The 16,227-nt window shown below is 36.6% G+C and overlaps 1 protein-coding gene across 3 annotated transcripts in view; it reads right to left on the bottom strand.

Moving 5' to 3' along the window:
- Positions 1-16,227, bottom strand: part of LOC124605477 (nuclear pore complex protein Nup98-Nup96) — a 135,603-nt gene that overhangs the window by 105,152 nt on the left and 14,224 nt on the right. For 2 of the 3 annotated variants that reach the window (XM_047137194.1, XM_047137196.1), the window contains exons 2-6: positions 9,410-9,460; positions 5,062-5,277; positions 4,604-4,837; positions 2,517-2,864; positions 1,332-1,499 (exon numbers count right to left, since the gene is read on the bottom strand). In XM_047137194.1, the coding sequence (XP_046993150.1) occupies positions 1,332-1,499; positions 2,517-2,864; positions 4,604-4,837; positions 5,062-5,277; positions 9,410-9,437 (994 nt within the window). In that variant the 5' untranslated portion in view covers positions 9,438-9,460. The remainder of the gene's footprint in view (positions 1-1,331; positions 1,500-2,516; positions 2,865-4,603; positions 4,838-5,061; positions 5,278-9,409; positions 9,461-16,227) is intronic. The other variant, XM_047137195.1, reaches the window with a different exon arrangement.

The raw sequence follows: 16,227 nt of genomic DNA, 5'->3' as shown, positions 1-16,227 counted from the left end.
TATATGTCTTCCACAAGAGCTACACACCCATCCTGAACCCCAGAAATGACTTCCTAAAACAATGTATACAAAGACAGGGGCTGCAGGTAATAGTAGCAAATATGCTTATCATATTGACTGCTTTGTGGATGATAAGAGCACACAAACAAACCCTGCCCCATCATGTAAGGTAGCTACAAATACATGTATCAAGTTTTGCACCTAACATCTATTGTTCCTGTGGATTGTAATCTCTCTTTTGAAGGATTTGCAAGACCAGTACCTGCTAAACCACTCATTCTAGTACAACCAGCCCAAACACAACAGAGTAAAATAAAACACTGCATTTAACAATAGCCCTACAGTGTTAATGCTCACTGTATTTAATGATGGCAGGCTTAAAATATTAGCAGCCCAAAGTCTTCACAAACTGCTAAATATTTAAAATCAGGGAGCTGAGTGACCAGGAAATTTTTACATGGATGCATAAAACATGGATATATTTACAATAACAATGAGTAAAGCTATCCTTGCAATCTTAAGACATCTACAGGATGTATCGTTCTCTTAAAAAATTATACTAGTACCGTGCAACAGATCAGATGGGAATTTAAATTTCTGGCACAAATAACACCACTATGCCAGCCCATTACTTATGCATGTGTCCTACCAGAGGAAAGATTTGTGGAATGTATGCAATGATGAACGGACATGGTCAATAATAAAACAACAATTTATTCCCAACAGGTATGTGGCAACTTATGAAATTCAGTGTACAGCCTAACCACATATAAGTGAAAGAGCCTATGGCCCTCAGTCATGTAAGCCTTTATGAACTGTAAACAAAGCATTCACTGCCAAACAAAGATGTTTAAAAAAAAGCCATTCCAAATTGGAGCTAGTGTATCTTGTTACCACTGACAAACAGCAAAGAGCCTTACAAATTGTTTTATACTTCAAGATGTCTCAAGTCAGTCTGTTATGAGAATCACCAAATATGTTTACATAGTCAGACAGGAAATATGATTTATATATGCTACTAGCCATTTATAATTTAATATGTAGTAAGACTAGTACACGAATGTGGGCAGAGTGTCTCAATGACACACAAAGGCAGCATAAGGACAGGAGCTACCAGAGCCTGAGAGTCAGAAAAATACTTTGGAGGCACACATAGGAATGGCAATTATGAACAGCCAGTCCTGTAGTAAGTGTTGTTAAAATTAAATCTGTCTAGAGGTATCTACATGAATACATAGTAAGAAAAAAATACATTTGGCCAGATTACAAATATGTCACTGCCCATCAGTTCTTACATTGCAAGATATCTGCAAAAAATTAAATATACTCACAGCCAAATGGTTTTGACTGGGATACAAATGGATTTGAGCTGGTGGTGGTATTAAATCCAAAACCTGTTCCCGAGCTAGTAGTAGCAGCACCAAAACCTGTTGGTTTGCCGAAGAGTCCAGTCTGCTGTGCTGGTTGGGCACCAAAAATACCTGTACCAGTACCGAAACCTGCAAACGAAAGGAAGATATTGTGATCAGCAATACTAAAAATGTGTGTGTGTGTGTGTGTGTGTGTGTGTGTGTGTGTGTGTGTGTGTGTGTGAGTGAGTGAGAGAGAGAGAAATTTTACACTGCTTCCACTTGGTATAATAAATAGCAGCTGTCTTTAATTGTGGGTCTCACAATCACTAAAAAGCAATATGAAATAAAATAAACATTTAAAACCAGTAGTAGGGGAAGGCAAACAAAAGACTAATTCAGTGGGAGGGTTCTAAGAAAGTGCATGTATCTGTAAATGAAACCACACACAGGAGGTTGAAGTGTGCAATTCTCCTGTACTGCTCAGTATTTAGCACACTTATGAATAAGGTACGAAAACAGACATCAAATGAATTCAGGCATAGACTGATAGACTCATAAAAAGGGCGAGTATAGCCCTGACGAAATGGTGAGAAAATATTCTTTTCAAAAAGGTGATATTGTTCTAGTGAAACCTTGCTGGGTAAATCTGTGAAACGATAGCCAAGGAAGACCTAAGACAATTCTGCAGCTTTCATTGTATGTTCTATGCAGAAATCTTGATAGGTAGGTAACATATATTCGGAGACAAAAAACACAATAGAGATTTTTTCCCTCCTCTCCATATGATAATGAATAAAGGCAGAAAATCACTAATACTGGTACAAAATGTATTCCACTGTGCAATGTTAAGTGGCCTTCTGAGTGTATACGTATTTATATAACAATTCACCCACAATGTAGCGTGGTCCCTGCCTGATTAAATCTCATTAAGACTTACCTCCCTCTTACTAACTACTTTAATTTCAGAGTGGGACACGCAAGTACACATGTGAGAGACAAGATGTCACAAATTGCTACAATTATGACACTTGGCCTAAGGAAAAATCTTGTACACTACACTGGAATTAGAACAGAACATCAAGAGCGTGTCTCTTCAAGTTACAAAATCTGTGACTGCAGAAGCACAACAGTCATCAGCTGATGGGTGTCTGATCAAAAAGGTACCTGTAGACGGAGCAGAGAAGAGGGATGGCTTGTCAGTCTGGGACCCAAATATGCCTGTTCCTGCAGCTGTTGCGCCGGCATTTCCCCAGGCTGTTCCTGGCTGCTGGAAGAGCCCACCGCCAGTTGCTACACCTGTTCCAGTGCCTTGAGGACCTTTACGACCTGCTATGTAATCTTCATAACGCAGTTCCTCCAAGCTTTTGTTCTCATACTCCTTCATAAATGTGATACAATGATGCCTCGTGTTGATGGTTTGAGTTACTCCACCTTTCATCATGGTATCAGAACCAGTAACAGGAGTAAACTTCACCATGGCAGTTCCAGTATTTGAAGTTGAACTGCCAAACCCTGCAAATTACAGTTCATAATGAAAAAAAATGAGGCATCTACAACAGTAATTAGAACACAATAAAGAAAACATGGGACTGTCTTGTTAAAACACTTAGCCGACATTTAAATTAATATTACGGCAACAGATGATTTTGCTTATTATCACCATATATTTTCTGTTTGTTACACCATGCTGAATGTGAAGCCTGTAAAGAAGACAAATTTGTCGGTATAAGAGCTAAAGTATCATTAAATTTTATAATTGATAAATTTCTTCAAAAAGGAGTTTTGGGAGACTACAGAAAGCATGAATCAAGTTCCACAAAGACTGGCATACTATAATTGTGAAGACAAATTAGGTATGCTAAAATAGTTAACTTAACTGAAGTAAATATAAAGCAATCATTCCAATGAAATTTAGACATGGGATTACCATTTCTTGTTGATATTTATCCCTGCACACCACAAATAAACACAAAAATGTAATCTATGAAAATCAATATAGCTAATCCACAACTGTAAAAAAAAGTCACAGGTTCCGGAGATAAAATGCATGTATAATCTCGTGAAAGCGAATCAAAGGGCTTTGATAATTCCTATAACTGCAACATTAAAACAGAAACTGAGGATGTTCCTGAGCTAAGAAGCAAGAGACTAGAATACTTGAGGTGTTGAGGGAATGAAGCAAACATAGCACCAATGGCAAAATGTGCCCAACAAATAAAATGAGACAAGAAGAGAAGGCATGTTTCTTGAACAAAGAAAACTTAAACTGGGGAAGGGCCTTTTTAATGGAGTGAATAGAATGCACAATCAAAAGTCAGTAAAATTCAGATGACTAATATGTGAATGATACACATGAACAAATAATGACATGTGAGTATAAAAAAAGAAAAGAAATCTTATACTCTGTAAAGAATCAATCAGAAGAGAATGAAATGCAATGGGGAATGCAGAAAAATAACACCACTATCCTTACTTTCCTAATTCATAGGACACATGGTGTATGAAAGCCGGAAACAATTCCTTCCAAGCATTTGTAATCTATGAAAATCTAAACAAGATAATGTCCTAAAGTTTATACTAACTGAACATGAAGGTTTTACATACTGAAATAAGACTACAAACAATGGAAAGTAATTAAGTATTAATCCAAGAACAGTTAAATACTGATCCAAGTTTGGAACTAAAAATTGGTTCACTATGCTCGTAAGAAAGTGAATCATGACAGATTGAAGTATTTAGGGATGAAGCACAAAGATGATATCATTCAGAACCTCAGGTCAATACAAAGAAACAAAGCATAAGCAAAAAAATTAGCATAGAATAATGACATTTGTTTCAACCTTTAGCTTGTGCATTTCTTTAGCTAGCCACATGATTTATTAATTTATTTTCCACCTCCTCCTTTTTTGCCGATTACTGTACTGGCAATCTCCACTTTCTCCTCGATTGTCCTAAGTGGGAACTTTGTATAACATGACAAGATTGCACAAATTATTCTATTTAAAACACTATAATTTCTACGGGCACAGCTGCCTCGTTTATCCTTGAACTTTTGATTCAAATTTTGGCTATGAGTTTCAGATCTAAGAAATATTTTAATGCACACTGATGGTACCAAGATATTCACAATTTCACAACTACTACCAGCATGATAGATAAGAGAACAGATGTATGAATAATCAAGGCTCAGTGAGAGAGGACAAAACAACAAGAAGGCAAACAATATCAGTCTTCGACCATTCCTTATTTACCTGAACTGAAGAGGGTGTTCCCAGTAGACGCAGGCTGTGAAAAGAGGCTGGGTTGTGTCTGTCCGAACAACCCACCCCCTGTGGTGCCTGTTGATGTACCAAAGCCACCAAATGCTGTTGGTTTATTCTGACCAAATGCAGAAGATGATGTGGAACCGAAAAGACCAGTCCCACCCACAGATGTTTGTGGACTGCCAAAGAGGTTTGTAGTACCTGTAGTATTTGCTCCAAAACCTAAAGTGAAAGCAACAGCACATTTTTCTCTTTTTCATCTATTTAAAACTTGGAAATTTTAGTCAGGCAGACAAATTTTATACATTATAACACAAAAATCATCTTCACAGCCACAAAATAACCACGAAAAGAAAAGAAATACTTGTCTGTATTGTACTAAGTATTAAATATACAGCTTCCAAATTATAATAATGTATGGACCCGAGATAATTTCACCAACTTACCAAATCCTGTGGACTGTGTGGTAGCAGCCTGGCCAAATACAGGGGTAGTTGTTGCAGCACCAAACACACCACCTCCAGCAGATGTTGCAGTACTGCCAAACAATGAGGATGGCGTAGAACCAAATGCAGGGGTGGCAAACCCACCGCCAGCTGGTTTGCCAAACGGGGACTGCCCAAAAGGCGTCGCCGTTGTGCCGCTGCTGAAGCCACCACTGCCTATGGAACAAAATTGAAGCATTTCAGCTCAGCATGACTCTCACAAATCATCTTGGTCCCTTATTTTACACAGCTTACCATACAACCTTTTCATTTGGTATTTTGTGGCCAAAGGAAAAATTTTACAAGAAAATGTTCCATCACCCACACTCAATAAACACTCAATAAAGAGTCAAGGAGAAGATTCAAAACAAATCCACAAAACAATATCAATTCTACAGTTCAGCTGCGCTCTTTTCAAGCTAAGCACTTTGATAAGTCTTTGTGCTCTTTCAGTCACAAAGTGAGCCATTATAAACTGCTATGTAGTTCCATATATTTATCAGCTGCTTGGTTAACATTAGTTGTGTTTTCCAGTACTTCATATTCCTTGATAAAAACTTTCCCACGAATACACAGCATGTATCTCCCACAAAACAATATATTTATTTTTTTTCTTTGTCTCATACAATTGTAAAAATTTACTTCAGCAAGTGGTGATCGACTTCCTAAGCTTTGGTGTCAGTGTGAACTGATCAGCTTCTAGTACAAAAATAATGGTTGTGAGAAAGAAAGACGATCAGGCATAGAAACCAGCAATGCATCAAATATCTGTATAAATAACGAAGTACACATTGTTCAGAGGTTTCACAATTTGTCGCAGTAAACCATTCAGTTACCAGTACAAGAATTCAATAAGAAAGGCTGCAGTAATTTTGAACATGTAGACAAGACCTAACTTTGGTTTTACATAGACGGTCATGGATTCTGAATAATAATCACGGGGAGAAAGAAATTTTGACAAATTATATACGTTAATAACATCTTTTGCATCTGTAGTTAGTCTTATTAAGACTAAACTCATTTCACTTCATATTCATGACTATTCTGCAATTTGAACTTAAATGCCTGTGAGATGATTCTTCAAACCACCTTCAGACTACTTCTCTAGTGTTCCACTCTCTAACAGCGTGTGGGAAGAATGAACACCCCTATATAGGCCAGCTGCAACAAAATATTTTCGCATTCAGGGGAGAAATTTAGTGATCAAAATTGCTGTGTACGACTTCATATTAACGGTAAGAAGAGGTGGGCTACAGAGTGATGCAGCAACTGGCATCTTAGAAAAGGTGGACAGGAGCAGAAATGATTAGTGAACAAGTAACACAGAAAATAGAAGATTTACTTAACTTGTACTTCTCCAAACAAACAAAGACATAATACAAATAGCAGCAAGAACTAAAGTACAGCTCATACAACAGCAACAACAGTGAAGATGGAGCCACAACTATGCGGCATCTGTGTATCTTTGTGCAGCGACGTGGCTCTTGAGTGTGAGTGGGGATGAGCCACTGCCTCTGGCTATCCTATATTGTGGCAGCAGAGGACACTTTAACTGCAGAGCTGCGGCTCGGCAGGCATGCTCCACTGGATCTGCCAGCTCCCACAAGATGTCTATCACCATCAAACGGAAACTTGCTATTCCATTACTTACTGTAGAATGGCAATGGGGTGGTATCGATACACGATACCACAGAAATTTTGTGAAAAGATCTCACCCCAACGAAAAAGGCCTTTGTTTTAATCGACTACCACCCCAAACTTGCTTATCAAATCCATCATTGTTTCTCCTATTTCGCAATAATATGAAACAAGCTTCCCTTCTTTAGACTTTTTGAATGTCCTCCATCAACCCTATCTGATAGTCATCTAGTGGTGTAAAATGCCAGGGCATTTATAAGTCAAGGCAAATGGGCAAAATAGATGCCTGGGCAAATGGCCAAGATTCATAAATGTCCAGGCATTTATATATATATTTTAAGTTGATATTTTGTACTAGAAAAGATGTATTGCAACACTGCTTCTTTAGTGGTTGGGTAACCAGAATGAAAAAGCTGCTTGAGAGTTAGGGGAGAGTTATCGGGGAAGGAATCAATTTGATTGTAAATATAACTTCTTACATCTTTAATGAAGTCAATTTTATGTTCATAGCAATGCAGTCATACGCAAGTAGATAAAGAAAGGAGCAGAACAGAAAACCATAGCCTGCCTCTCAAATGGTACTACACTGACAATAAAGCTTTCGTTCTCTCTTTTTCCACTGAAAAAGCTTGAACATTTAATACATTTATCGTCAAGAAACACATTCAGTGATAATTTTGTTATCTTTCTTCAATAATATTTAGAGATTTGATGTGGATTACAGAGTGTTAGATTACAAAGCGATGATATTATTTATACTTGTGTGTGTGTGTGTGTGTGTGTGTGTGTGTGTGTGTGTGTGTGAGAGAGAGAGAGAGAGAGAGAGAGAGAGAGAGAGAGAGAGAGAGAGGGGGGGGGGGCATGATGTGGCAAAGAAGGACGTGTGTTGCTGACAGCTGCTTATCATTTATAATGTTATATTATAAATGATAAGCAGCTGTCAGCAACACATGTCATTCTTTGGCACAGCAAGTTGGAATGCTAGTAAAACAAAACCATGCCTCTCTCCTTTCCTTTCATTCTTAGTAATAAGAATAAGTGCTAATTATGTGTCAATAGAAAATTACCTGTAAGGTAATTCATAATATCAGTACACAGTATATGTTCCAAAATACTAATACAAATCGATATCAGTGGTACGGGGTCTGGAATTCATCAGATTGCTCCTATTTTAAAGTATCTCCAATGGCCACTATAACAAAATGGCTTTTCTTACAATTTTGTTTGCTAGTATCATGAACAGTTTGCATGCTTTCACCCTGCAAGTGAAAGCATGAGAACTGTTCATGATCTTAGCACAAAAAAGTTTAAGGAAAGCCACATTGTTACAGTGACCACTAAAAATGTGTCTGGTCTTAATAAGACTTTTGTTACAGTCACAAAAGACGGCAATAAACCATATAACTTGTATAACTACAACTGTAGAAATGAAAGAGATCATAAAACAAAGAAGACAACAGGTACAAATTTTGTGTCTACTGTCTCAACTACGCATTTCACTAAGAACCATGAGAGCAAAATAAGAAGAGACCACGTCACCTGAGAAATCATATAGTTGTTCTTCAAATTATCCATTCATAAATGGACCAGAGAAAAGCATAACTAAGAAGTATTCTTCACTCTGCGTGGCACAGTGAATCAGTTTATGTACGTGTGTAGCTGCTGGTGGCTTATTCTGGAGACTCCTTCCAGATAAGCAATACGATGATCTAATTTTCATCACTGCTTCAATCAGCTCAATGGAGACAATAACAATGTTACGTAAAAATAAGATATTGTATTTCAAATCTGCCTCTGCAACTACTATGCAGTTTACTGCATGCATTTCATTTTATTCATTTAAAACATTTTTTTGGTGTTTTAAATGAATAAAACAAAACATGTATAATAAAGTAAAACATATTACAAAGACGATTTGAAATACTTCAAGGAACTATTTAGCAACCACGGACACCATAGCCACACGTGACTATCTGCATACCGGTTAATCATCCACAGCATGGTCCAGCTCTTTTGTGATACAAACAACTGACAATAGCTTTCATGGCTTATGATGTAATGAAGTTTAAAGGGACTGTGCGCTGCTACACTTCATATATCAACTTTCACATGAGAGGGCTAAACATTACCTCTAATTTCACTTACATACCTTGCACTCATGTTCTGTGCTCACTTCTTGTCATAATACAGGTCTTAATTTTTTGACGTAACAAATGCTTTCTCTGCAGAACTTCGTTAAGCTCTCAAGAATTATAATCACTCTTGCTGCAAACGCAATGCACTATTAATTTACACCTTAACAGTGCGCTTTTTCTAGTCTTAACCTGAGGTCGCATTAGCCTGCCACTTATTCCTATAATTTTATGGATCTTTTCCCTGGCTGCACATCTTTCAATTTGTGTCTACCTGGAAATTGCAATTCACCAACCCAATGAATTCCTGGCACTTCACTTATCCCTCTTTAATGTATATAAGTACAGCTATTTCAACAAGTAAGACAGTCCACACTATATCACAAGACATTCGTCCATAGTAAAATAATGTGCATCATAAAGGTATATATACATGGTTCAGGAGAGTTACAAAATCACATGAGATAAACAAACTCATTGCACCCAAGTGCTATTCACTAAGAACTGATCCCACTACAAAATGCAAATAATAGACTCACCAAAAGTTGGTTTTATATTCTGGAACATTTCTTCTTCTTCTTATCAATATCCTAAAAAGAGAGATCACAGTTTGAAAGACCAATAGAAAGTAAAACATCCTAACCTGGCAGATACTGAGGATCATAAATGTTCTCAACATCTTGTGAAGCTTTTGTAGAAAATAAATTAATTTCCTTGTAACTACATCCACAGCATCTCATTCTAAGATATATTATTGCACAAAGCTGTATCAGAATCACTAACACATTTTCATGATATGCTGGATCTTTCACTTTTGCAGACATACTTTCAAGCACTTGCAAATGCCCGAAATTTTGATTAATGAAACAATGTTTTCCATGGTTACTAACAATTAAATCTGAAAACAGCCTGCTAAAAGTAAGAGCTGAGAGATGCAAATCAGACTTGGCCACATACTGAATCTATAGAATGGCAATAACACAAAAGATGACAACAGATATGTTCTTTTTTTTAAGAAATTAATGGGCTTAAGAATTCTATAATTTTTCCCTCCCTGCTCCCTATGAAAGTAATGGTCGCCTCAGCATCTGCCCTTCTGATTTGACTAATACATAATAATGATTCTGGTAACTATTAACACTGGCATACGAATTAGCATCTGCAAACAATTTCTTCAAGCCAGAGTACTACAAGGCCAAGACTAAGACTGTCACCTTCTGGTTTTTACTCTGGTTTAATACAACCTTCAGTTTTGATCTGGTTACTTTCTCTTCATTTTGCACAAGTCTGCAACACATGATCCATTGGAAATACCTGTCTTTATTCATTATTTTTCTTCTCCCATCCAAGGAAAATATATTCTTTTAATCATGAGATTGTTTGAATTAAAATTCTCTTATTGCAGTGTATTCCAAACACTGGTCTTTCTTCTGTCTGCCTTCAGCAGTTTCAACACTTCCTCCCAACAAATTGCATACATCATTAAAAACTATTAGTATATATGTCAGCAGTCAACACTAAAGCTCCCTTTCATTTGACTCACTAGTCTCTCATGAAGACATCTTTATATTTCAATATGATTGGTACTTTCGAGGTCTGAACTTCACAGATGGGAACTCAAATAAAATTGTTTTAACATCAAGTAACTCTCATTTTTCACCTTTTCTCTCATTCAGAGCAGCAGTGCTACACTTTAATTTCTGCGCAGTTTTCGTTTCGAAACTACTTTCTGCTTCAGGAAGGATGGAAATTCATTGAATTAGTTAACAAAATGGTGAGCTAAAATTCCTGTAATGTCTTACATAGAAGACATATTTATGCATGTAGTGAGCAATAAAGGTTGTCTACATCAGTATTGGCAACCATAATTTCAGTAGAGTTTTCTTCCATTTTAACACCTTTATTCTGACATGCAATGGCTTTATGAGGTCATAAGGATGATGAACACCACACTGAATCTTGCATTTGCTATAACACTGAAGGAATGAAAACTGCATTATGGTAGGCAGTGTACTATACATTTGCTTGTCTTGAGATGGGTAGATGTAAAAGAAGCAATTTAGATTATTTAACCAAATCTGAATCCAGTATGTCAACATGCACATCTGCCTAACCTGTACATTCACAGTATCTCTCATTAATACAAGAGAGTCATTCCATGTGAAAGGAGCCTTCATAATAAAAAATAAAGTTTAAAAGATCTTAAAGTGTGGCATATCTTTCCGTAGCCAAAAGGTCAAGGAAGCAGAAACTAATCCCAGTTTTCATTATATCCTGGCCTGAAAGGTGTAAAACAGTTACAAACTTACTCTTAGTGTCAAGGAAAAAATTGTAAAATTTAATGTGAAATGTTGGCAGCCCTACAGACTAGTGTCTTTGAAGTTGAATGTCCATGTGTTGTGCATATACTCTCTGGATAATTGTGAAGCTGTAACTGTGGTTTTACATTTATAATACAGGAAAATAAGCTCTGAATCTTAAAAAAAAAAAAAAAAAACGAAATTTCTGTCACACCCGCAACACAGAAATAGACATTTATTTGTTAATCAGTTTAGTTTCATGTTATGTAAAGTTGAAAGTTTGTAAAAGTGAGGTTAGTTACATGGGCTACAACTATGAATTATAATATTTTTTTGTAGGAACACTATCATGTCAAGAAACGTGTTTCGGGTTTGATATATCAAACTGTTAGAGCTGTTACCGTGATACCAGAACTTTGTGACAGGAAATTTTACTGTAACAACAGACATAGTTATTGTTATTGTTGATATTATTGTTGTGATTGTTGTTATTATTATCAACCATCTGAAAGTATTATTCTTGTAATTTATTATAGGACAAGCAAGTCATCCACTGAAAGGTGCCGCAACTTTAGAGAAAAACTGAAGCAATCTCCAATTCAGTATCAGGCAATGTTAGAAAATGAACGCAAAAGAAGTAAGTTACGGAGAGAAAAAAAAATAAAGCTGCCTTGCAGGATGATCAAAAAAACTTAAACATATGCAAGATAGGGAAAGACAACGGAGGCATCGAGAAAAGAATAAAATTTCTGCTTAAACTCCCACTTCATCTTGCATTTTGTCGCCCTATAAACCATGTAGTTCCAAAAGATCACTTGGGAAGGCGGTAAACTAGGTGAATAAAAGCTTACCATGCACCCCAAGGAAACTAAAGGATGTAGTGGCAAAGCTGTTTAACGATGAGCTGCCTGAAGTTTCAAATAAATTAAAAAAAGATATGTACAAGAAAGGGAGTAAGTTTCTCAGTGCAGATACAGAAAATAAAATTAAGAACTTCTACCTTTGTGACGACATAAGCCGAAAAGAACCCGGAAGAAAAAATGTGGTTAGTGTCAAGAATCCTGAAATTGGAGAATGAGAACTGAAACAGAAGTGCTATATGATGATGACAATATCTGAAGCATATGAACAATTTATTCTTGAATATCCAGAGTGTTAGATTTAAAAAAAATCAAAATTCTTCTCTCTTCGCCCACCTTTTGTATACCCTGTATCATTTATGCCACATAATGTGTGTATTTGTCGATACCACACAAACATACAGTATTTGGTTGAAAGCGTTGCAAGAGAAACCAGTACATTTCCAAGTAGAACACGAGATTTAGTTAGCATTCTTGTTTGTGACACAGAAAATTATAGGTGTATGTCCAGTGACGGCGAAAAGTGTAACACTTTAAATGCGCAGAGCCTTGTTGATGAAGAAGAACTGAACAATGAGCTTGAATGGACTCAATGGAAAGATGTTGAAGGTCGCCCTCAGTGTATAGAAACAGTTGGGACAGCTTTGAATGCAATTAAAGAAATAGAAAAACAGCTTCTGGGATTCAAACTGCACTGTTGTGTTAAGAAGAAGCAATCAAAGTACTTTGAGGATGCAAAAGTAAACTTCAGTAACCACAATTTGGTTTTGCAGGTTGACTATGTTGAAAATTATACTTCTCTTTGTCAGGAAGAGATCCAGAGTGCTCACTGGCACCAACAATAGACAACTATATTTACAGCTGTGGCCTGGATTAAATATGGCACCATACGCAGCTATGCCATTGTTAGGGATGACTTGTCCCACAATAAATATTCAGTTTGGACAATGCTTAAGCTGCTTTTTCAGGACCTAAAGAGAGAATTTCCTTATCTTCAAAGAGTCAAGATTTTCTCCGATGGTTGCACAGCACAATTCAAGAATCGCTTCACATTATTAAATGTTACATATTTACAAGCTGACTTTGGCATTACTGGTGACTGGGTTTTTTTTTTTTTTTTTTTTTTTTTTCCAGTTCTCACAGTAAAGGTGCAGTTGATGGCATTGGTGGTACCGTGAAAAGAACAGTGTGGAGAACTGTAAAAATCATGGAGGATTACTATTAACACTCCTTATGATTTTACAAATGCGTCAAGGAGAAACTGAAAGGGATTACAACCTTCTACTTATCATCTGAAGAAATTAATCCAGCAATGGCTAGGTTGGATAATCGTTGGAAAGGCGTACAGCCTATTCCCCAGGATTGCACAAACTCCATTGCATTATAGCAGTTAAAGAGAGAGTTATAAGGGTTTCTGCTACATCTGCCCAAGAGATTACAACAGTGATATCACTTCATAACCATGAAAATGCACACAATTGATAATGAAGAATCTTTGAAACTTACTATAGGAGATTTTGTACTGTCGGAGTTGACTGTCACTGGAAAGTTGTGTTTGAAGAAGAAATACTTTGCTGAAGTTATTCAAGTTGATGAACAAGCTGAGCAGGTCTTGCTGAAGTATACAACCCAGTGGGAAATGCTGGATTTGGCCCACAAAAGAAGACATATCTTCGGAAAATATTTCAGTAATCTCTGTAACAACGACGACGTTGTACTATTGTACATATAAATAATATTTTTTTCCATCTGATTGTTCGTTAAACTTGAGTAATTGATGTTCTGATTTCATTTGTTTTCTTGTTTCATGCCATTGTGTTAAGAAAACTGTAAACAATTTTCAATGTGAATATTAATGTTTATGTCAAATGTCAAGCAATATTGTAATAGAATTGAAAGGTAACAAATGTTGAAACTGTTGTAACATGTTTGAAATTGTAACTGTGCGTCTGGTCCATACGTAGGCAATGTGTTAGGATATGTAGAATGCAAAACCTTGGGTGAATACCCTGTCTGTAAGGGAGCGGTAAAAGGTGGATGGCAGGCGAGCGCGGGAAAATGCGCACGGGCACTGCACGGCACAACGGGCTCAGCAGTTGTAGTTGGAGTTTGGCATTGGTCTGAGCAACACGTTCTGGATTGAGGAGGCTCTCCTGGAAGACATAGTTTCATTGAGCCTCGGGTATGCCGTTCCAACGCCCATACAGCATGGCAAAATTCCATAGGCACAAAACGGAAAAGTACTGCGACGCTATGAAGAAATAAAGTGCCGGTACGTCAAGAGCCATAGCTGTGGTTGTATGTGTGCTCTATGCCTCGCCATCTCGCCGCCCGCCAACCGCCGCATCGATACAAACAGGTTGAAACTTTTGGTACTGTATTTGTATGGACCAGTGTTACTTTTGTTCCATACTGTTCAATAACAACTTAAATTTTACCAGAACTTTCCTATTATTTAATTATCCTCACAACTAACCTAGATAGGGTCCTTTCCAAATGTTGTGCAATCCAAGTGTCCCGAAATGAAAAATTAAATTTTGTGTTAATAATAATTACTTGCAGACCTAACTATGTAAGAATGGTGTTTAAAGAACTGTTTTGTTAATGAACCAGTAAATGAATAACGAAGGTCTGACAAAGTTGGAAGATAACTTTAATATTGATTTAGTAATGAAGTTTAATTACTTCGAGACAGATAAAAAGGTATTTAAATAAGCAGGAAATAAGATAAAAAGAGTAGTAACTCATATACTGGAAATCTTGAGCGCATAATGGTTTCAATAATCAATTTTTTTGATACAGTAATCATAACAGTTTCAGGGTCCCCTCCCCCCCCCTTTTTTATTCATTTGAATTCTGAAGTGCTCTAAATTGATTTGACCAGCAAAAGTTAAAGTCAATATAAAATCCAAGATTTATCAGTGTTTTTATCTTTAACAAAATTGACATTGTGTGTGTGACTCGAAAGTGCTGCTTCTAGGGTAACCTATGCCCGATTTTAATCAGATCAATAGACAGTACGAAGTTTTGTAGTATACATTATAGTGTAGTGTTATGTATTTATGGTTTTTCCATATCAGTACAGAACGTGAAACTATCAGTTCAATAGATTTTCTGGTTCTAAAATTTGCTATATTATGCAGTGTTACTACGTGTTGGTTTGCATGAATATACACCAACTCGTACAGGAAAGAAACTCAGTTAATGCCTAATTAGGCTGGCGACCGTATTATTAACAAATTGGTAGCATCTTCTGTGTCATTTCTTGTCCGTCCTGACGTGCAGTTGCATTTCGGACTTATTTGACGTATCATTGTTATTACAGAGTGGGTGTAAGTCTGATTTGCCACCATTCAGGTACACGCGGTCAATATCTATACAAAAATCCTGTCTCGTAAGGTGAACCCCACTCACTTACCATAGTACAGGCTTTAATGAGTATTGTGTGCCCCACGCACACGTTACATCTCCCAGAAAGTAAATCCACCCCAGCTGTTGCATAACAGGGGACAATTTGTTTGTCAGCAGTATTGAAATAGGTCTAGTACTCTCTTGTTTGAGTTTTTATCATTTTAACATAATAATTAAAGAATTTTCTTGCTGTTTTGTTTTAAAGTCTCACTCAATAATATTGATGTATCTGTGTGTCACACCCGCAACATGGAGGAAAGAAATGTTCATATCTTGTATTTTATTACTCCTTTCTTCACTGTGTGAAAAATTATCAACCATCATGATTCAGAAGTGGAAGACAAAATAATTAAAGAACATGGCTATGTGCAAATGAAGGGTAAAGTTTCGTCATACCCGCAACACTTCACTTCACGATTTTTTTAGCAGGTTGAGTGTAAAATTAAGAGCTAAAATTTTTACAGGAACTTAATTACATACTATTCTATTCACTAAATTAAAGTTAGCCTTACTCTGACACCTGAAGTACAAATAAATATAATGTTACATGTGAAAAATGTGACAAAATGTCACAACCACAACAGTGGAATAACCCAAAAGATATTTTACATATCTGATAACAGACCCTTGTGAATAATCTGCAGATGAAAGAAGGTCTTAAATCAAGTTATCCAAAACAGCTCCCACAAATTCTGACATGTTAAGGCTGTTGTACAAAATGTATTTATTTTTTTTTAATTTCGTATTCACCATTGACTGAAGAGATTATGTAATTCACAATTGCAG

This window comes from Schistocerca americana, chromosome 3 (genome assembly GCF_021461395.2).
Source record: "Schistocerca americana isolate TAMUIC-IGC-003095 chromosome 3, iqSchAmer2.1, whole genome shotgun sequence".
In the NCBI taxonomy this organism is placed as follows: domain Eukaryota; kingdom Metazoa; phylum Arthropoda; class Insecta; order Orthoptera; family Acrididae; genus Schistocerca; species Schistocerca americana.
This window is presented reverse-complemented; position numbering and strand designations above follow the sequence as displayed.